The sequence below is a fragment of the Crotalus tigris genome, unplaced genomic scaffold, assembly GCF_016545835.1.
Source record: "Crotalus tigris isolate CLP2741 ecotype Arizona unplaced genomic scaffold, ASM1654583v1 scf7180000019068.10715455, whole genome shotgun sequence".
In the NCBI taxonomy this organism is placed as follows: Eukaryota; Metazoa; Chordata; class Lepidosauria; order Squamata; family Viperidae; genus Crotalus; species Crotalus tigris.
The window spans coordinates 1,259,917-1,282,500 of NW_024097358.1; the positions used below are offsets into that span (position 1 = coordinate 1,259,917).

Consider the following 22,584-nt stretch of genomic DNA (forward strand, 5'->3'; position numbering starts at 1 on the left):
AACATGCAACTTCAACCAGCAATCAGCCACACACATTTAGAGAAGAGTAAGCAGGACATACATTTCATTTTCCTACTCATTTCAATTCCTTGATCAGAGGCACAACAGTAATTGGAACTAGTTCTCCTATCCATGGATGACTCAACCTTGACTGTGGCAGAAGAAATTAGTAGGTAGAAGTTTTAAATGCTTTCTGAGAAGGCAAGGATCTAATCCCAGCTGTGACAGTCTTTTAACCTTACTAATGTCTTACTGGTTGGCTTTAAGAAGATGCATGTTAAATAATATGATAACTCAACACTCCAAAGGATTCCTCAGTCAGAGAATTATTTGCACAACTGGTGGCAAAGGGAAGACCAGTTTATATAAGACCAGGACACAAGGAGAAACCTTTTCCATTTAGGTTCATAAAAGTAAGGGCTACTATCTTGGGGAGATATCATTCTAACAATATTCTAGCAAACTCAGAAACATGCACAGGAACATTGGAGACTGTGATTATTGATGGATTGTCAACATTTTAATTCTCCACTATTCCTCTGGGAGCTTTAAAGTAGTATTTATCAAGAGCCCTGGTGACACAGTGGATAAAATGCAGTACTGCAGGCTACTTCTGCTGACTGCCGGCTGTCTGCACTTCGGCAGTTCGATCCTGACTGGCTCAAGGCTGACTCTGCCTTCCATCCTTCCAAGGTCAGTAAAATGAGGACCCAGATTGTTGGGGGCAAGAGGCTGACTTTGTAAGCCAGTTAGAGAGGGCTGTCAAGCACTGTGAAGCAGTATATAAGTCTCAATGCTTTTGCTAGATCTATCTATCTATCTATCTATCTATCTATCTATCTATCTATCTATCTATCTATCTATCTATCTATCTATCTATCTATAAATCTATATGAGGACCCAGATTGTGGGGGAAAACATGCTGATTCTGTAAGCTGATTAGAGAAGGCTGTCAAGCACTGTGAAGCAGTTTATAAGTCTAAGTGCTCTTGTTAGTGCTATCTATCTATTTGTAAACTGAACACACATTGGACAATGAGGTCTTCTTTTCTTTTTAAAAAGGGCATACAAGATTCTTGTTGTACCTTCCTTTGCAAACTCAGACAAGTCAGACTTCCATCAGCTGTCAGAGCTTGTCCCCCAAAATTCCCCATTTGAAGGGCTGGAATAGATCTTGTGGAGAAAACTTAGTAGCTGTAGGGCAGGTGCACACCCAGATCTCACAGGAAGTTAACCTCCATCACAGTGGATTGAATCAGCTCAGATCATTAATCTTCCATGGTATAATCTCATTCAAGCAAAAACATGTTCAAGCTGAACTCTACAAGTACTAAGGGGAAGGGCAGAAGGTAAGAAGGCAAAAGAGATGAGAGGGAGGGAGGGAGGGAGGAGAGAGAGAGAGAAGGGGAGAAAAAGACTGACTTGCTAATAAACTTTGCCCTTCAAACTTATATTTATTTATGATATTTGCCCTTGCAAACTGAGGATCCAGGTATTTAAAATAAGAAATGCCAGGCTACATTTCAAAATACTCCAGAGACAGACCTCTGAGCTTTAGAAAGCTAACAAGAAAGAAGTGAAAGGGCAGGGTAATAGCAAAAAAGAACAATGAAAGTTTTCTATGAACAAAACCAGAATATAAAGAGGCATTCATTACAGATAAGAAAATTGAGAAATTAAATGTTATACAGTATGAATCTGTCAGCTGGCAACAACGCTAGCAAGTTCAGACTCTGCTGCTCAGAGAACATCATTTCATTTTTCCAAGCCCTGTCAGATACAAAGCTAATCCTGAAATGTGTTTATATCCTTCTAGCAAGTGGCATGATTCAAAGTGTATACATTGATTCAAGAGTGTGAAATGGATGGTTAGAGTAATATGTTAGAAGATGGATGGATGGGATAGATAGACAGACAGACAGATAGATGATCAATAGATGATATAGATGATAGATCGACAGACAGACAGAGACACAGACACAACAGATATAGATAATAGATGATTAGATGATATTTGATAGATGAGAGGAAGGGAGGAAGGGAGGGAGGGAGGGAGGGAGAGAGGGAGGGAGGGAGAGAGGGAGGGAGGGAGGGAGGGAGGGAGAGACAGAGAGAGAGATTTTAAAATTAATGCTTTTAGCCTGGTAAGAAAGCAGCTGCCTTCATAATATTGGTTTGGAATGTTTCATTTGCTCCATTTGGACAGAATGAGAACCATATTAAACCACAGAGAACTGGAACTTGAAGCAAGCTGCCTGATGCTTTGTCTCTTGTTGTGAGGCAATAAAACTGGACTACATTACCCATGCTGTGCAGCTGTTGCACAGGCCAGATAAAAAAAGAGCGATTAGTTCTGCTTATCAGTGCTTTCTACTATTTGATTTGGGCTCCGCAGCAAACATTTTCTGTTTTCCATGTTTCCATACTCTAGGTTAATTCATACCCTGAATTTTACATCCCGGGTTTTCACACGAAAATTAAAAATAGCAGAAATTAACACTACAGGAGCTTTGAAATTCACAGAAATGCAGGAGGTGTGCTCACCATCACCGTGAATTTAAGGGCAGAGAGAAGTCACAAAGAAAGGGACAAGGGAGTTACAATATTTAGAGATCGCCAAGCAGGTGTGCACTAAAGCTTCCAGGGGCTTCAGCTTCTTGCCTAAGTTACTTACTAGTTGCAACATCTGCCCAAACTTCAAGTGGGACAGCAACCAAGTTCCAGAATCTGGAAAATTCAGAACCTTCGTCATTTCGCTGCAGAAACTAAATGCTTCTTCTCCCCTGTTCGTTTCTTCCACTGAGTCAAAATCACACTCTTCCCCATTTTTGAAAAGCGTAGACAATGCTTACTGCTTATAAAAAAACATGTAATGTTTAGAGAAGAAGCATCACGCATATCTGAAAAAGCAGCAGTAGACAAATAACTCGTTCCAGCTGTCGCCGAAAAAAAAAAGTTTCATTCAAGAGATCCTGAAGTTAAAACTTTTAAATAAACAAGACTTTATAAGGTTCTGGAAGACATTAGCAGAAAGGGAGGAAAGAGAGCGTGACGAGGCTTTTAAGTACTCAGTAAGCTGTGAAGGGCAGGGTTCATATAATACAGGGGTCTCCAACCTTGGCAACGTGACTTGTGGACTTCAACTCCCAGAATTCCTCAGCCAGCAAAGCTGGGAGTTGAAGTCCACAAGTCTTAAAGTTGCCACGGTTGAGGACCGCTGGTATAATACAGTAATCCAAAATCTGATACCCCACAAATTCGATATATTATGATTTAAGATGATGGGTTGCTTCGTGCAATCCTAAACCCACTTTAGACTAAATGTCTAAGAACTAAAGAAACTTATATTCCAGGTTGCTCAGTTAAACAGATCTTCATGAATCCTTTCCTCCCCTGAGCCCGGAGTAAGGATGGATATTTCAGGACAGGGAACACTTCCCGACCTTGTGCTAGGTTGTGGTGTAGTGCATTGTTGCATCTATCTTGGTGTGCTTTAACACACACCTCAAGGGACCAGGCGGGAGAAGACTTAGAGATCTTTCTCCTTTACTGATGGCATGAATGACTTACTGACTGTATCACTGGAATATCTCACGGATCTTTATTTTTATTTTTTTAAAAAAAACAAGAAAGGGTAAACATTTGAGAAGAGTTATCTGTCGCTGACGTGCCAAAATAGTTTTTTGTTCTGAAGTCTAGACAGAATTAAGCAGCTTGAGAGAGACAGCAAGCAGAGATGTGCGAATGTGCACAGAGCGTTTTTTGTTTTTGCTCTTGTGGGTTTGATTTTTTTTTTTAAAAGGAAACCTTTCACAACTTGTCTTCTGTGGCCAGGCGTTAAACACCATTCGGCTAAAAACGGATGCAAAAGAAGACAATTCTGAGCCCCACTAGCTATAATCATGGGTTCCTGAAAGATACCGGGAATGTGTCTGAAGCAAAAATAAACAATATCAATTCCTAGAAAACAAAAACACCGCAGGGAATTAAAATCCAGCTCTCTTTAAATTGATTGTCGATCAGAACATCCAAGATTTCTCTTTAAACTCATCTACGCAGCAGATTGAGGTGACTGGAGAAATTAAGAGAGGGATGGAGCTTCTTAAAACTACAAACAAAACCCCCACTGTCAGAAAGCTAATATAGGACGCAAAAAACTCAAGGTCCAATAGGGTTAGCTTTTCACTTACAATGAATATTGCATTGCACTTTATGGCATGACATTGCAATATATTGCATTAACCTGCACTGCACTGCCTTGTATTATGTGGTAAAGGACATTAAAAATTCAAAGCTGCTTTTTCAAAAGGCAATTGGACTATTTTTTTTTTCTCCTTGAGGAAGATGTTTCGCTTGGCATCCAAGAAGCTTCATCAGTTCAGAACCACTGTCTCCTAGAACCGATGAAGCTTCTTGGATGAGAAGTGAAATATCTTCCTCCAGGAAAAAAAAGAACAGTCAAAGCTGCCTAATAATAATAATAATAATAATAATAATAATAATAATAATAATAATAATAATAATAATAATTGGAAGGGACCTTGGAGGTCATCTAGTCTAACAGGCAGGAAACACTATACCAGATATGTCAAACCCACGACGTCACATGATGTCACGCAATGTATCGGAGCTTTTTCACCATTGCCGGCAATGGGGTGGGCACGGCTCCGGTATGATGAAACTGGCCTGTGGGCCAGCAGTTTGATACCCCTGCCCTATACCATTTCAGACGAATGGCTGTCCAATCTCTGTTTAAAAACTTCCAATGTTGGAGCATTCACCACTTCTGGAGGCAGGTTGTTCCACTGATTAATTGCTCTAACAGTCAGGAAATTTCTCCTTAGTTCTAGGTTACTTCTCTCTTTGATTAGTTTCTATCTGTTGCTTCTTGTCCTGCCTTCAGGTGCTTTGGAGAACAGCTTGATTCCCTCTTCTTTGGGGCAACCCCTGAGATATTGGAACACTGCTATCATGTCCCTTGTCCTTCTCTTCATTAGACTAGACCAGTGGTTCTCAAGCTTTCTAATGCCGCGACCCCATAATACAGTTCCCCATGTTGTGGTGACCCCCAACCACTTATACATCACTGGGTGCCAGGGGCGTGGCCAAAGAAAAGGGGAAAAAAATGGCGGACAGCCTTGTTTGGCGACTCCCGTGAAATGGTCATTCGACCCCAAATGGGGTCCCGACCCACAGGTTGAGAACCACTGGACTAGACATCCTCAATTCCAGCAACCGTTCCTTATATATTTTAGCCTCCAGTCCCCTAATCATTTTTGTTGCTCTTCTCTGTACTCTTTCTAGAGTCTCAGCATCTTTTTTACATCATGGTGACCAAAACTGGATGCCGTATTCCAAGTGTGGCCTTACCAAGGCCTTGTAAAGTGGTGTTAACACTTCATGTGATCTTTTGAAAAGACACCTTTTGAGACAACTAGGACTGGATGACTGACATTCTCCACAGACATTAAAAACTATTCTTCCCAGTTAGTCGAAGTGGTAGACTACACTTTGTTAACTACCCTCTTTTTCCTCTTTAGGTTTGTCATGAAAGCTAACGTGGTTTAGTAGCTTCAAATTTTATCCCTGCCGTTCAGATCGCTGGGCAATTAAAGTTCAACTCTTACTGTCGTTAATTACTAATCGTTGATTAAACTGCCGAAGTTGTATGTCACGGCTGCTTCCCCAGTTTAATTCTCTCATTACAGTCTAGATCCTGTCGCTTAGCAATAAGCGTAGATTAGATTAAGAAGATCAAAGTACTTCTTCAGTTCACCCCAAGACATGCAAACAAGGTTCAAAGCAAGACAATGAGCTCAAGTGGCTGATCTCATGGTGGCAAGGAATATCATGACTGACTTCAGATCTCTGCCATTTCAGTCTAACCGCTAAACCGGGCTCACCCTTCGCAGCATGGAAATTCAGAGTGTGAAAAAGGATGGGGGGAAAACTCTGAATTAATGGATGAGATGGAAAGGAGTCCAGAAAGAAGGAAGCAGAAGATAAAAGCAGGGAGAGAAACGCATCTCCTCCTTCTAAAGATTGCTAGAAGATTGTTCTCTCCAATATGGAATCACAAGTTTAGGGAACTGACGGTTGTGAAAGCTGGATTGTATGACTTCCCTATGCTTTTTAAGAGGAGGGTAAGTTTGAGAGGAGCATGGTTAAGACGCTGGGCTTGTCAAATATGAGCCAGCCGTGTGCTGCAGCTGCCAAAAAAGCCAACACAGTGCTAGGCTGCATTAACAGAGGGATAGAATCAAGATCACATGAAGTATTAATACCCCTTTACAAGGCCTTGGTAAGGCCACACTTGGAATACTGCATCCAGTTTTGGTCACCACGCTGTAAAAAAGATGTTGAGACTCTAGAAAGAGTCCAGAGAAGAGCAACAAAGATGATTAGGAGACTGGAGGCTAAAACATATAAGGAACGGCTGCTGGAATTGGGTATGTCTAGTTTAACGAAGAGAAGGACGAGGGGGGACATGATAGCAGTATTCCAATATCTCAGGGGCTCCCACAAAGAAGAGGGAGTCAAGCTATTCTCCAAAGTACCTGAAGGCAGGACAAGAAGCAACAGATAGAAACTAACCAAAGAGAGAAGCAACCTAGAACTAAGGAGAAACTTCCTGACAGTTAGAACAATTAACCAGTGGAACAACCTGCCTCCAGAAGCGGTGAATGCTCCAACACTGGAAGTTTTTAAGAAGAGACTGGACAGCCATTTGTGCGAAATGGTATAGGGTTTCCTGCCTGAGCAGGGGGTTGGACTAGATGACCTCCAAGGTCCCTTCCAACATTTTATTATTATTGTTGTTATTGTTATTGTTGTTATCAGCAGGTTGAGACCCAAGTATCACCAGCTCCTGACCACCTAGCAATTTGAAAGCATGCCAATGCAAGTAGATAAATAGATACTACTTCGGTGGGAAGGTAACAGAGTTCCATGCACCTCGATGTACAGTCATTCCAGCCACATGAACATGGAAGCATCTTCAGACAACGCTGGCTCCTTTAGCCAAGAAATGGAGATAAGCACCGCCCCCTGGAGTTGGACATGACAGGCACGGGAAACCCTTACCTTTTTTTAACCTTTTAAGTTTTTAAAAGGGAATGTTCCTCTTCCCCTGCGCCAAAAGTGTTTCAAACTCAACAGCAGACAAAGGTTTTTACAAAAAAAAAAAAAAATGTATAGCAAAATGATGGTCTAACAGAGCCTCTTAACCAAAATGCAAAGCGAAGAGACACAGGCCGTTAACAATTACATAAGGCCAACTACTTTTTATGGCTTAATGACCCAAAAGTACATGTTTGTTTATTTAATCACATTCAAGGCCCATCAATCAATAGGGCTCAATATAAGACAAAAAAGCACTATTCTTATTAAGCTCCGTGTAATCCTACAATACTGCTGTTTTTACTTGCTGTCCTCAGGGAAGTTTTAATGAAATATCCAGGCGCATGGATCAAGGCTCAGGACTGGAAATCCTTTAAAAGAAGACATTAGAATAAGCCGATAATATGCAGCAATTTATATATATTTTTTGCAAACGATCCAAAATTGAATGCTGCTGAGATATAGATCTAACGATTAAGTAAAATACCTTGATCTGTTCAACTCAAATTACTCAGAAGACCGGGAGAATATAACTTAATTCAATGGCTCTTAAATTTTTGTGTCTTAATTTCCAACACCATCACTGTCAAAGAATCTCACTGAGATAGAAGCAAGGAAAAGTGCTTTTTTTAAAAAACAAAAAACAAAACTTATAGGAAATCCATTAGAGTATTTCTGCTATAATACTTATAGCAGATGTTTTTTCCTAATGTCACATCACTTAATACAGGGGTCCCCAATCCTCGGTCCATGGACGAGTACTGGGCCATGGCATGCCAGCAACCGGTCAGCACAAACAAGCAGAGCCCCATCTGCAGGATGCAGGCAGCACACAAAACCACACACCCTCCGGTCTGTGGAAAAACCTCTCTCCACGTAACCGGTCCCTGGCACCCAAAAGGTTGGGGACCTCTGACTTAATAAATTTAAACCCTAAAAAAAAAAAAAACCTAACTACAGCCAAATATAATGTATTTTATTCTGGCTCATAAATCCACGTTACTGATCTTTTTCTTCTTAAAAAGCTATTCAGTAGAACCAATGTGTCAGACTACAGCTCCCATCAATCATATTGGCTGGGAATGAGGGGAGTTGAACTTCAACCTATTTAGTTGGTTCTATGTCCAAAGAAACTGCACTAGGACCGTTGGTTTAAAGGGGGACAGGGCTTCGATGTGTATTTACTATTAATTTTTACTTCTTGGATTGACTAAACTAAAATCCCTGGGACGGCACGCAATTTGTTCAACCCAACTCCTACAAATTCTACGACGGATCAAGTCACTCAACTTGCAATTCCTTTTAACGTTTTCATTTGAAAGCTGACCCTTGCGCCACTTTGCGGCCACACATGTACTTATTTTACCAGTAGAGATGGGAGACGAACGGACTGAAATCGCATGCAAAATAGGCCACCGAAACCTGGAGTCCTTTTGCTCATCAAGAAAAGCTTGATGGACGCTGGAATTCAAGGCTTTTGCTCTGAAAAAGTGCCGGAGAGGGATTTGCATAGTAACAGAGCTGTTCTTCTTATTCATCCTTCGCTGTTGCAACGGTCTGGCGTGACTCTGCAGCCGCCAGAGACAAAGATCCTCTTGTATTTGCTTTCCTAGAAATCAAGTTTCACTAGAAATCCCACTGGGAGCTTTTATTCATTTCTCAGTTCCAGGATCAGGTTTTCTGCAGAGGATCAGCAACTTCCCTGCCTCTCTGCACGTCACCTCCAACCCCTCCCAGAGTCTCCATCCATTGCTCAGTCCTTCAACTTGGCCTTTGGATGCTCATCTCATAGTGGCAACCCTACTTTCTCCCAACAGGAACACAAGAGAGAGAAGCTGCCTCCTTGTGCAGAGTTAACCCTTCCCAGCTGGCTTCCGACCAGCAAAGTCAATTGGGGGGAGTGGGGAGGATCCACATTCACTTCATGGCTGCTGGGTGATTCCGTTAACAACTGCATTGACCTGCTTAACAGCTGTGGCAAAAAAAAATCCTAGAAGGGGACAAAACTCACTTAACAACTGGCACGCTTAGCCACAGACATTATGGGCTCCACGGTTGTTGTAAGTTGAGGATTACCCGTAACCCAGGGATCCCCAACCCCCAGTCCGTGGACTGGCACCAGGCCATGGCATGCCAGAAATCGGTCCGTGCAAACAAGCGAAGCCCCATCCGTGGGATGCAGGCAGTACGTGAAACCACACCCCCTCCAGTCCACGTAAAAACTTCTGTCCACGGAACCTGGTGCCCAAAAGGTTGGGGCCTTCTGCTGTAACCACACCACTTTGTTGCAGTCTTTGAGTTGTCTTCATAGCTCTAGACCGGAGCCTTTTCATAACGGAAGAGAGAGACAGGCACAAGCAAGGCTTTAGGCAGGCCCTCTGTCTTCCATACAATGATTAATTTTAAAATTTAATTATAGAACACTAGGACACACACGGAAAGAGATTGTTTTAATTGAAGTCACGTCATTTTAATTAGAAGAGAAGGCAAGGAAATGAAATTGGATTGTTCTTATATTTTTTTTTTCCCCCTGGGACCTACTACTTTTCTGAAGGGGTTCCTGGCACACTATGCAAAGGCCCGGTGTGATAGGAGAAAAGTGGGAAATACGTTCCCCAATCCACAAAATAAATCCCTGGGAAGTGAGAACGCAAATGAAACGTACATAACTTGATTTGGTGCATAAAAATGCCACTAACTCTTAAGAGCCTCCTACTGTTACACTTGAAGGCTATCCAACATGGATCAGCTAGACCAGGGATAGGCAACCTTGGCTCTTTTATGACTTGTGGACTTCAACTCCCAGAATTCCTGAGCTGGCCATGCTGAGGGAAAAGGAAGAGGTTTCCAAGCTGAGCCATGCTGGCTCAGGAATTCTGGGAGTTGAAGTCCACGAGTCATAAAAGAGCCAAGGTTGCCTACTCCTGCCCTATATCAGGGGTCCTCAACCTTGGCAACTTTAAGACTTGTGGATTTCAACTCCCAGAATTCCTGAGCCAGCATGGCTCAGTTTGGAAACCTCTCCCTTTCCCCTCAGCATGGCTGGCTCAGGAATTCTGGGAGTTGAAGTCCACGAGTCATAAAAGAGCCAAGGTTGCCTACCCCTGATATAGCCTAATTAAGATGTTACAACACTTCATTGGAAGTTACAATGGCACTGAAAAAAGTGACTTATGACTTTTCATACTTATGAACGCTGCGGCATCCCCAAGGTCACATGATCAAAATTCAGACACTTGGCCACTGACTCATATTTATGACAGCTGCAATGTCCTGACAAGCAAGGTCAATGGGGAAGCCAACTTCAATTAACAACTGTATTACTAACTTAACAATAACTGCAGTGCTTCGACTTAACAACTGTGGCAAGAAAGGTCGTTTACTGGGACAAAACTCACTTAACAAATGTCTCACTTAACAACAGAAATGTTTGGCTCAATTGTGGTTGCGCAATCCAAGATTACCTGTGCCAAATTAAATTATATGACCAATAAAAGAGGACATTTGTAGCCCAGGGTTGAAGTGAGGAGTCCTGTGCTCCAAGAACACCAAGGTCCCCTAAATTATATTGTTATTGATGAAACACAGTGAAATAATATCTACACTTTGCAATTGTACGTGCAAGATGAATTTAATGGGGAATGATCTATACATTGCATTGGGTACATCAATGGGAATAGTACCTTTAGAATATATCCTGAAATTTATTATCTTTCTTTAAAAAAAAGATCATAGGTTCGCTGGAAAAATAAAACATTTTCAAGTGCATTTCCTTGGAAAAATAAAAAGTTCTCTCTTAATAAGTCAGAGTGTCCAGCAATCAGTCAGTGGCACTACAACAGATGTGCAACACAGAGAGGTACAAATCCTCCTTTGTGTGAATCCCAAAGGAACAAGGCTATTTTTGCAAGAGAGGGGGGCCTCTCAGTGGCCTAAACAGAGTTTCCTTCTTCCCCTACACATCCTACACACAGGTCCCAACTCATCCTGGTGCCCCTTTTAATCATGTTCTCTTCACATTTTGGACATATTCAATGTCAACCTTGTAATACTTGTAAGGCTCCTCATTAGGGACTGGGTGAAGAACCAGCTTTAGCTTGGGATAAAATACAACACAATGCGCTATGGCCAAACCATGATAGTCTTATTATGGTCTTTGACTAGAAGGAATTCTCATGTGCTTCTTTTTAGGACTAAATTGAAGAATACAGAGGGTCAAAAGATATTAAAAATATATAATCCATTTCAATATACAACCATTTCCTGCATTCATATTCAGTTTAATGCTTCGCAAAAGGGGGAAAAAGCAACATCTGCTTAGCTAAAGAAGAGGGGAGGGAGGAAGGGAGAGAGAGAGAGGGAGGGGGGGAGAGAGAGAGAGAGAGCTTTTATATAGGCAGGTTTTCTAGGTACCTGCAGTCTTCAAGATTTTAGGGAGAAATAGTTTCCTGAGAAAAGATAAACAGGCAGATCTGTTTGCCAGCTGTTTTCAGTGGGTTTATTATAGAAGCTGCCCTGAGATTGAGAACTGGCACGATAAAAATAAAAATCAAACACCCAACGCCACTAGGTCTGCTCTTATCTAGGGGTCAAAAGTATTGCAACCTTATTAGGAGATACGCCCAGGCTCCTTCTCTGACTTAAGAGCTGTTAATTAGATGTTAAGCACCGGCTGCACTTGTAATAACTCTGCAGAGCTCTTATCCCATCTTTGGACATTTCTAGGAAACAGGAAGGTCTTCCCGCAAGGTTGACCTAATTCTAGCTACAGTCAAGGCTTAGTGATATTAAAGTGATTAATGGAGACTAAAACATATGAAGAAGGGTTGCAGGAATTGGGTATGGCTAATCTACAGAAAAGAAGCACTGGGGGGTAACATGACAGCAGTGTTGCAATATTTTTGAGGGGCTGCCACAAAGAAGAGGGGGTCAACTTATTTTCCAAAGCACCAGAGGGCAGGACAAGAAACAATGGATGGAAGCTAATCAAGGAGAGAAGCAACCTGGAATTAAGGAGAAACTCCTTAACAGTGAGAACAATTAACTAGTGGAACAGCTTGCCTCCAGAAGTTATGGGTGCTCCATCACTTGAGGCTTTTAAGACGAGTCTGGACAGCCACTTCTGGAATGGTACAGGCTGCTTGAGCAGGGGGTTGGACTAGAAGACCTCCAAGGTCCCTTCCAGCTCCATTCTGAATTAAATGTATGAAAAGCAGACAATTTCTTTATTGTGGCAATAAACCATGCCTGGCCACAAGGGTTTATTATAGCCCAGAGGTCTTCAAACTCGGCCCTTTTATGATTGTTGGACTTCAACTCCCAGAATTCCTCAGCCATTACATACTTAGCAAAGTCTCATGACCTATTAGGAATCCAATTTGCAAATCCTACTAATTTAAACCCTTCATGTAGGACTGGGGTCCCCAACCCCTGGTCTGTGGACCAGTACCGGCCCACGGCATGCCAGCAACTGGTCCACACAAACCAGCCTGGGGTTCTACTATGAAGGAAAGGATAAACTTTTCATACATGGACAGAGAACCACACACCAGGTCTTTGATACTGAATACAATTCCAGTAGACACCAGATACCGGAGTTTAAAACTGAAGGAGTAATTCATGAATTAAAAACAAACAAAAAAGAATGAACTGCTCAAACAACATTAGCAATATGCTGGCTTTTGAAGTAGGGAACTGTAAAATCATTGTCATCCCAGACAGAGTATTAAGATAATTTCTTCCCTTTTAGCCAGCTGGATAGTGGGGCAATGGTTTTATCAGAGCACCGACAAAAGAGTCCTCACCAGGATGCAAAGGAAATAAGAGACAAGTTTAAGTTTTTACTCATAGGAAATAATGACTGATACACAGGAGACCTCTTAATGCTTAATTAAAGATAAACTTGGCAGCTTATAAGCAACAAGTTTCTGCATTTTTTTTAAAATCTGAGATCAGAGAAGCTCCCAAAAACGAACATACTAATCAAAAAGAACCAGATGTTTTGGAGGAAATACCAGCCAGATACTCCTTCCTTGTTTCTCATACTCATCTCAGAATCCGGTTCTTTGCCATGCAAAAGGGGAATCTTGCAATCATTTTTATGGGAGGAAATCAAAGTATATACATCGGAACACGGTTTTAACAGGACTAAGCTTGCTGGATGTTGGCCTAGGAAGTATGTTTTGTTCAGTCTCAACTGTCTCTTAAAGCACATTCTAGTTTGTGTGGGCCTCTATACCTGAACAGGAGCTCAGAAAATTGAGTTTTGCACAGCTTCATAAGCAAAACTGCTGCTGTCTTCCTGCAGATCTTGCTCATTTCTCTGGAATGTAAGCATATATGACCAGATTTTCAACAGGATACACGTAGACATCAGCAACCTTGTTCACATTTCAGCTTGAAATCCCATCAGCCCCATAAGTGTGGTCAAGAACAATGGATTGTGGTAGTTGTAGTCTAAACTATTTGGAAGAAAGCCAAGATACTCTTTCATAATAGCCCAGATTTAGAACCGTATTTATGCAGAAAAGGGTTTTTTGAAAGGGAAAAGAAAGAACAATGGGGACCAGCAGCAGCAGCATCTCTGTGCATGAACTCTGTGCATAAAATGCACCCACCCTCTGAAACTACTTGACGACAATTCCAGCCTCTACAATGTCAGAATTGTGAACAAGATTACAGTTACTGACAAGAGTCACAAACATTGATTGATTTGGTCTTAAACATCACCAACGTCTATAAACAGGGGCAGGAGTGTTTCTTGAGGCATTTATTTCAGATGTAAACAGGCTCCCTTCCCTACCTAACTTTTTAATCAAACATTCTTTTAATTAAAAAGAAGACAGGAAGCTGTCTAAAGCAACAGCCTCTTCTTGGTTTTCAAGAATGCTGATGGAGCCCATGGGGTGCCACAAGGTTACATAAAATGTAAAAGTGATAAATGGCTGCAGTCCAGAGCTTTACTTGGGACGGTGCCCAACCTGTCTGTAAAAAAAAATAATAATCAAGAATAAGCAGAAGAGATGCCGAGTGTCCCGTAAAGGGCAAGTAACATCCCAATAAATCAGTGCTTTGTAAACAGTCACACTCTCTCCTCCACCCCCTACTGCAATTATTTTCTGAATGGGGAAGCCCCACCACCAGCTATTTTATGAAAGAACTCACAGTATATTCTCAAAATTCTAAAAATGCCTGACAACCCAAAGATGGTAGGACGGCCTTGGTTTAGAAGAGAACAAAGAGAACAGGAAAGCTAAGTACTTCTTAAAGCAGAGGCCTTCGAGCTTACTTTTTTTCCCCTTCTTTCAGACAATCCCACATGCAATTTCGGAACAGCAGAAGCCAAAAGACCAAAAAATTATGGCCATTCTGAACAAAAGCCTCAAAGGAAACGAAATCAGATTTTTCCAGCCTCTCTGGAGACAGGACTTGATTTTTTGGCCCCATCATCATACTCAGAAGCCTCAAAGCAAGCTGAAGAACAAAGATCTACTCAGCGGAGAAGTAAATCCAAGCTTTTTATATTGTTGGCAGTTATTATTCAGAGAATCATTTGGAGGAGAAGGAATAAATTTGAACCCAAAAAAGCTCTTCGGAAACGAGGCTGAAAGGAGAAAGGGTGGCTGCAATTTATGAGGCAACAATGACTGAAGTATAAAGCCACCACATTAATTACTATTATTACTGACAGTAGCAGCATCTACCTGAACTCATCTAGTACAGGATGAAAGCCTTGAAGGTTATGGATCAACTGGTTTTGTATGGATGAGTAGATAAGTGGTGGGTTTTTTTTATCAAGAAAGGAGAATATTTGTAGCCCAGATTTGAAATGAAGAGTCCCGTGCTCTATGAGCTTGGTTGTTTCTTGCAGACATTTCATGACCCAACTAAGTAATATCATCAGCACGAGGAGGAGGAGGGGGTGGGGCAGCTACTGTGGGGTCCTTGGAGCTCTCCGATTTTAGTTGTTTTCTAGCAGATGTTTCATTACCCAACTAGATAACATCACCAGTGCTTTTTTAATATCAGATTCTAAGGCTGAAACAGTGACTGGTCCAAAATCAATCCAGCTGGCTCTTGTGCCTTAAGCAAGACTAAAATCTCAGCCTCTTTGCTCCTAGCCCAGCACTCTAATCTCTACATTGAACAGGCTCTCGCCTTGCATTCATCTTTTTTAGTACGTGCAATAACTCTATTTTGCCCAAGAATTCAAAAATCTCCTAGAGACAGAAGGGTTAGCCCAGGTCAGCTCAGGAACTTGAATAAAGATGACAGATCAACAAAAGCTTCCACAATTGAGGTCAGGTTCCAAGCAGGGAGGTGGCTAAGTGGAAAGCCTTGTTGTAATTTTGAACTTCAAGAGATGCTGCAGCAAGACATGATTAAGTGAGAAGGATCACAAGGCAAGAGGGAAAGATAGGGAGGAGGGAATCAGTAAGAAAGGAGAGCCTGGTACATGCCTTCCTTGCCCTACAGTCAAGGAAACTGCTGGGAGCTGCAGTCCCATACAATGGGACAAAGTCCCACAGGGAAAGAAAACTTTCAGAAATGTTTCTCAAATGTCAATAATCTGTAATAGCTTTCAGCTTCCTTGTCCCAGTCATTTTTGGCTGGCAGAAGTTCCTGAGTATCCAAATTTCTGTAACCCTACTCATACTTGCAACATCACTGAGGTCCATTCTTGTCCTCCAAAATTTGAAATGCAAAAAAAAAAAAAAAAATAGGAGGGGTGGTGGTGGAGAAATGTTATGTTTCATAGATGCAACAAATCACTGCATTGCAGAAGCTCTGCCAAATCATTTTGACTCAGCTAGAGTTCCGCGGAATCAAAAACTGGATCACTTCCACGCTTCCAGGTTTCGGACATAACAAAACCTGGATGGGGAGAAGGCAAAGTTGGGGGATGTCTCCCCTCACCATTCTCTTTTCTTCAGCAGCTTCCTATGCAACGATCTATCTGGTCCACTTACCTCCCATTTTCCAACTCAAATCTCTTCTTTTCCTTCCCTGTATCTCCAACCACAGATATCCTGGATTTTCCCTCACGCAAACCTTCGTCCTTGATCGTGCATCTTTTGATCTGGGCAGGTACCAGATATGTCACGGACAGAATGTTTCACGCACAAAACATCCCTCTGGAGATTCAGATGGCCCCAACCTTATTAGCCTTTTGCAAGGCATTGAAGACCAGGTTGATTCTGGGTCAGGGCAGAAATGAGCTCTGCTACTATATAGGTGATTCATAGTTAATTGTTTATCCTTGGGCACTGGGGGGGAGGTGTTGTTTGGGAGGGGTCTGTTTTTAATTTTGTAAGCCGCCCAGAGTCAGTTGTGTGAGATAGGCAGCTGTATAAATGATATAAATAAATGTTCCTACCTAAAACCAAAGTTGCACAAGGCAAACTCATAGAAGAAAAAAAACTATTCATCTATATAATTAATCAGTGGGTGGGATAACTAAGTTAAGAGAGGAAGAATGCTAATGACCAGCTGACTGCAAGAAATATAAATCCTTCCGTCCTCCACCATTCAGTCAGAGCTGAAGAAGCTTCTTGGGTGAGAAGCAAAATGTCTTCAAAGACAAAAAAAAACAAAAACCACAAACCAAAGTCCAGTTGTCTTTTGAAGAAGTATCTTTGGGACAACCATGACTTGGATGACTTGAAGAAACTCTGCCAAATCATTTTGACTTAGCCAGTAGTTTTGCAGAACCAAAAACTGGAACACGTCCATGCTTCCAGGTTTTGGAAACTTATATTTCCATAGACATAAGTTAAGATAGCCTTTTCTCATCTGACCAATTGCAAACGTGTTTGAGTTCCTCATTCTGTGCCAGCTCAGCCAATCCCACTGGATTTGAGTAGTGGGAAATTCTTGTTCTAGATCAGAGGTCCCCAATGTTTGGGCACCAGGGACCAGTTCTGTGGAGAGAGAATTTTTCTGTGGACCGGAGGGTGCATGATTTTGTGTGCTGCCTGCATGCCACAGATGGGGTTTTGCTTGTTTGTGTGGCCTGGTTGCTGGCATGCCGTTCTATTTTATTCTATTTCCTATTCTATTTCCTGTTCTATTCTATTCTATTCTATTCTATTCTATTCTATTCTATTCTATTCTATTCTATTCTATTCTATTCTATTCTATTCTATTCTATTCCAATGCTTAACAAAGTGAATCTGGCTTGCTCCATTGACTTTCCTGGTTGGTAGCCAACTGGGAAGATCACAAATGGTGATCACATGAAGCCAGGACAGTGAAAATGCCGTAAATACATGCTAATGGTCAAGCTCCCCAATTTTGATCCCATGACCATGGCGATGCCATGACGATTGTAAGAACAAGTTCCAGCAATCACTTTTTCCAATGCCATTGCAACTTTGAACAGTCACTAAACAAATGCTTGTAGGTCAAGGGCTACTACTACCTGAAATATTGGGACACTCAATTCCATTGAATTCAAGATACATCAAATCAAGGTGCCTTTGCAGGAAGCAAACAGCAATAGATTTTAGGAACGTTTTACCCCCCCATCTCTGTGATGACCTACCTTGTCCCTTGACTTACGACCACAATTGAGCCAAAATCTCCGTTGCTAAGTGAGACCTTTGTTAAGTGAGTTTCCATCTCAGCCATAAGGTTTCACTTTTAGTGCAGAAAAAAAAAGGCACGGGAGTTGTTTTTTTTAAGGTGCACAGAATTGAAAACCTTTGCTGCAGAAAACCTTTGTAAACCACACGATTTATTTTAAGAGGCTTCATGCACCAGCCCATTGTTTCCAGTTCCAAAAATACCTACTGAACCTTTAAAAAAAAAAATCTATTCTTGTAAAAGCAGAGGCTGCTAAGATACCGAGCAAGAAAAAAGAGGAAGAAACCAACCTCTTGGGTGATTTAGAGCACAAAAGTGCGAAGAAAAAGAAATGACTCATAATTTCTTATTAACCAAGGAGTTGGTAATAAGAATACACTCAAGAGCGTCAACTGAAAATAATTCCAAGCCAGCTCATCATTATCCGTGCCTTACACACTGCTGAGTAGTTTTCTCTCCCAGTTACTTGACAGTAAGATTCCCACTACCTCCTTAAATCAGGCTGTTAACTTAAAAAAAAAAAAAAAAAACCTAAGTGGATCTGTGTATCATAAATGCTTAAGCTCAGTTGCAATATTTAAAAAAAAAAAACTATATGTCTGCTTGTCAAGTCTTGAGAGGCTGGCAAATTCAGGAAACAAGAAGAAGTTGGATTTATGGAAAGATCTTCACCAGTAGAAAGGAAATATAACAGAATCTTGAAAGCCTGCCAAAACAATTCTCCAGATCATCCTATACTGGGGCCTCCAAACTTTTAAGACTTGTGGACTTCAACTCCCAGAATTCCCTAGCCACCATGAGGAATTCTGGGAGTTGAAGTCCGCAAGTCTTAAAAGTTGCCAGATTTGGAGACTCCTGATTTATACCTAGCAGATTTAAGAGGGGATTAACTATGTTTCTCTTTTTCACATCTTCCTCTTTCCTGAAGTTATGAATTCATTCTGTAACAAGTCTTTCCTCCCTTAACCGTCCCGCCGTCTTCTCTGCTTCCACAGTCTACAAGGTATTTCCTTGTCCAGTATTCTGAGAAATCTTGCTGGCTAGGGATTCCCAGGAGTTGAAATCCACCCATCTTAAAATTGCCAAGTTTTTTAAAAAAACATTGTTGTAACCTCTTTCTCAAGGCACTGTTTTACACCTATTTCCAGAATGGTGGTTCTTGGGAACCTAGAGAGGGGAGAAAAGAGATGCCAGGGGGCAGGGCGGGAGAAAAGGAAAGAGGACCATTCAATAGAAGGATTTAAGGGTTATTGCAGGAGTCCCCAACCCCTGGTCCATGGACCGGCACTGGTCCACAGCATGCTAGGAACCGGTCCGTGCAAACAAGCAAAGCTCCATCAGCGGGGTGCAGGCAACACATGAAACCACACCCCCTCCGGTCCATTGAAAAACCTCTCTCCACAAAACTGGTCCCCAGTGCTCTAAAGATTGGGGGGCGTTGGTTTATTAGGCATCTCTAAATGCCTCCAATTTCAGAGACGTTGTTGAGTGACAGCTGTTTCTCCCTATCTCTCAGAAAGATTAGTGGGGACTTCTTTTACTTGCTTTGGGAAAAGTTTTGATGGGATCATAATACCCCTGATAATAGATTTGGGATATGTGTTTTGGATTGGGATTAGGATGATTGTTGGCACGCACAACAATAAAGTCAACGACCCAGCTGCAATCAACCTTTCTAGAGCACTCAACCAATAATATGACGGTCTTTTCGATTTGCCTGCGGTAGGCTCACCAAAACCCATGTTGGTTTGTAATCCCCAATCGTGATACCCTTGGATCCAAATAGCAGAGATATTCGATCCCCAGAAGACTGACGACCTGGAAGCAGATCAGCACTGACCATCCTAATTGAAGCCGACGTCTTTTTTTCTCCAGGCATCTACCCCATATATGTACTAAATGTAGAGTTCACCCTCTTCTCTCTGCATGGATGCCATATGAAGGTCATTCATGAGATACCAAGAATTAAAGAAACAGTGCTGACTAATATAGAACACCCTGTCTTATAATCATGGCTTTTTTATCGTAACAAAGAAAAAAAAACCTCATTTATCAGGGAGAAGTTGGCTGAAGAGGACAGAACTTGTACTTCTGGGAAATTTTATTATACATAAAAGTTAGGGTCACCCAACAGACTGAGCCAAAAGCATGGTAGATAGCACAATCCTTAAGGTCAGCTACTGCATTTGGGAAACTACCTTTCATGGCTTTGTGTGCTGTGTTCAACAAGTTATTCTGGCATTTAAACCAGAATGTATGGCTCGGCTGGATGGGACGGATCGATAAGTCAAGCTTAAAAAGCCACGTTTTTTACGTGAAACGTAGGAAAACAAACAGGTATGAAAACGCATGTTACAACTCAGGTAACTTTTGTTCTTCACTTTTGTTTCTGAGCTCAGTGGTTCTTAGTGCTCAAGGCAATAAATGGACCAAGAGGAGTCACTGGCAAATAGATTTCCCCCTTACAGATCTCCCTCCATGCTTCATACATGGCTGTATAATGTGGATAATATAAGATTTCCATTCATAAGTTATTCAGCTCTTGAAATGATCTAGCATCCAATTCGAAGTTTCCTTTGCTTGTTCACAAAAATATTGTGTGCACGTGTGAGTGTGTGTGAGAGAAAGACAGAGAGAGAGAGAAAGAAAGAGGGAGACAAAGAGAGAGGAAGAGAGAGGGGAAGAGAGACAGAGATGGAAAAGAGAGAGAGAGAGAGAGAGAGAGAGAGAGAGAGAGAGAGAGAGAGAGAGAGAGAGAGAGAGAGAGAGAGAGAGAGAGAGAGAGAGAGATTGTTTCGAATGACAGCTCTGGAGGACACTTTGGATGCTTAAATCCATCTCTGCCCCAACCCTGGCCTACCTCATAAGACCAGACACACTGCACTCCTGCAAATCTTCGGACACATCTGCCAATCTCCACATCCTCGTGGGTGGTATACATCTCTCGAAGGCATTCCCCAATGTGGGGGACCATTCTCCGAAGCACTTCTCGGCTCATGATTACTCCTGGACCCCCCATGCAGAAGTTCTCTCCGGGCTCCAGGGCCAGTTTCCCCATTTCTTCAGTCGTGCCTAGTCCCGTCTGCCCAAGGAAGAGGGGCTCGCTGCTATTTAAACTCCGCAGGAAGTTCTCCAGCTTGTCTCCTTTCACATAGACGTCATCATCTGCTCGCATGAACCACTCGTATTTGTCCAAATAGTGGTCATGCATGTACTTGAGCATCATGAACGATTTCTTCTGCGGTGGGTAAGAGTCATCTACACCAGGTAGCGACACGATGGGGATCGGAAGAGACGTATCTGAGCCCTCGCTGGAAAAAAACTCCACCTTCCCAGGGATTGTGCTGGACCATGTTCTAGAGAGGAAGAAACCAAAACCAAGTTTTTTTTAAAAAACAAACAAACATTATTTTATTTTTTTTAACCTCATTGTTCAGTCTAACAATTGCTTAGAAGATAGATAGATAGATAGATAGATAGATAGATAGATAGATAGATAGATAGAAATAGCACTTAGCAATAGCGCCTAGACTTATATACCACTTCACAGTGCTTTACAGCCCTTTCTAAGGTGTTTACAGAGTCAGCATTTTGCCCCCAACAATCTGGATCCTCATTTAGATTCATTCATTCAGACAGACAGACAGACAGACAGACAGTGACGCCATTTTACTGAGCTTTTAATCCTTGGCTTTTCTTTTATTTAATGCTAAAATAGCTCACCCAGCCATTTTATTGAAGATAATAACAACAACAACAACAACAACAACAATAGTAAAGTTGGAAGGGACCTTGGAAGTCATCTAGTCCAACCCCCTGCTCAAGCAGGAAACCCTACACCATTTCGGACAAGTGGCTGTCCAGTCTCTTCTTAAAAACTTCCAGTGTTGGAGCATTTACTGCTTCTGGAGGCAAGCTGTTCCACTGATTAATTGTTCTCACTGTCAGGAAGTGTCTCCTTAGTTCTAGGTTGCTTCTCTCCTTGATTAGTTTCCACCCGTTGCTTCTTGTCCTGCCTTCAGGTGCTTTGGAAAATAGCTTGATTCCCTCTTCTTTATGGCAGCCCCTGAGATATTGGAATACTGCTATCATGTCCCCCCTTGTCCTTCTGTTCGTTAAACTAGACATTAGTAATCAATTAGTAATTTTAGTTTCCTGAATTAGGTTCTAGTAATTTTAGAACTCTAGGAGTAAGGTTGGCTAGTATTCTAGAGGCTGGAACTTAACAGCACCGAACACCTGCCGATAATAAGAGGCAGCAGCCATATCTACAAGTTAGGGACTAAAGGGAAAGACCGAAGGGAAGAACAAGCCTTAGGTGCCACAGAGAGAAAATTCCAAGCATTCCGAAGCAAGATGACAACACTGAACTGAACTGAATGTTTTATTTGGCCAAGTGTGATTAAACACACAAGGAATTTGCTTTTGGTATAGAAGCACTCAAGTGTATACTAAAAGCAACAGAATAACGCCAATTAAATAATGCCAATAAAACAAGGGAATAAAGAAGATAATTAGGATAAATATTAATAATACTACAGCCATACGAGATGGGTAAGTACGCATAGACCTTAGACCAGGGGTCCCCAACCCCCGGTCCATGGACTGGTACCATGCCACGGCATGGCAGCAACTGGGCCGCACAAACAAGCAAAGCCCCATCCGAGAGATGTAGGCAGCACACAAAATCACGCACCCTCCAGTACGTGTAAAAACCTCTCTTCATGTAACTGGTCTCTGGTGCCCAATAAGTTGGGGACCTCTGCCTTAGACAGCGTTGTGAGAATTAAGTGTTCAGCAGAGTGATGGCACATGTTCCTGTGTCTAGTTGTGGCATCCCAAGGGGTGGAGCTGAAACAGTTTATGTCCAGGATGTGAGGG

At 41.9% G+C, this 22,584-nt stretch overlaps 1 protein-coding gene across 1 annotated transcript in view; it reads right to left on the reverse strand.

Annotated features, from left to right (window-relative positions):
* CHSY1 (chondroitin sulfate synthase 1) overlaps positions 1-22,584 on the reverse strand; it is a 61,334-nt gene that overhangs the window by 31,421 nt on the left and 7,329 nt on the right. Inside the window, exon 2 of the mRNA XM_039358854.1 lies at positions 20,564-21,059. Within this exon, the coding sequence (XP_039214788.1) occupies positions 20,564-21,059 (496 nt within the window). The remainder of the gene's footprint in view (positions 1-20,563; positions 21,060-22,584) is intronic.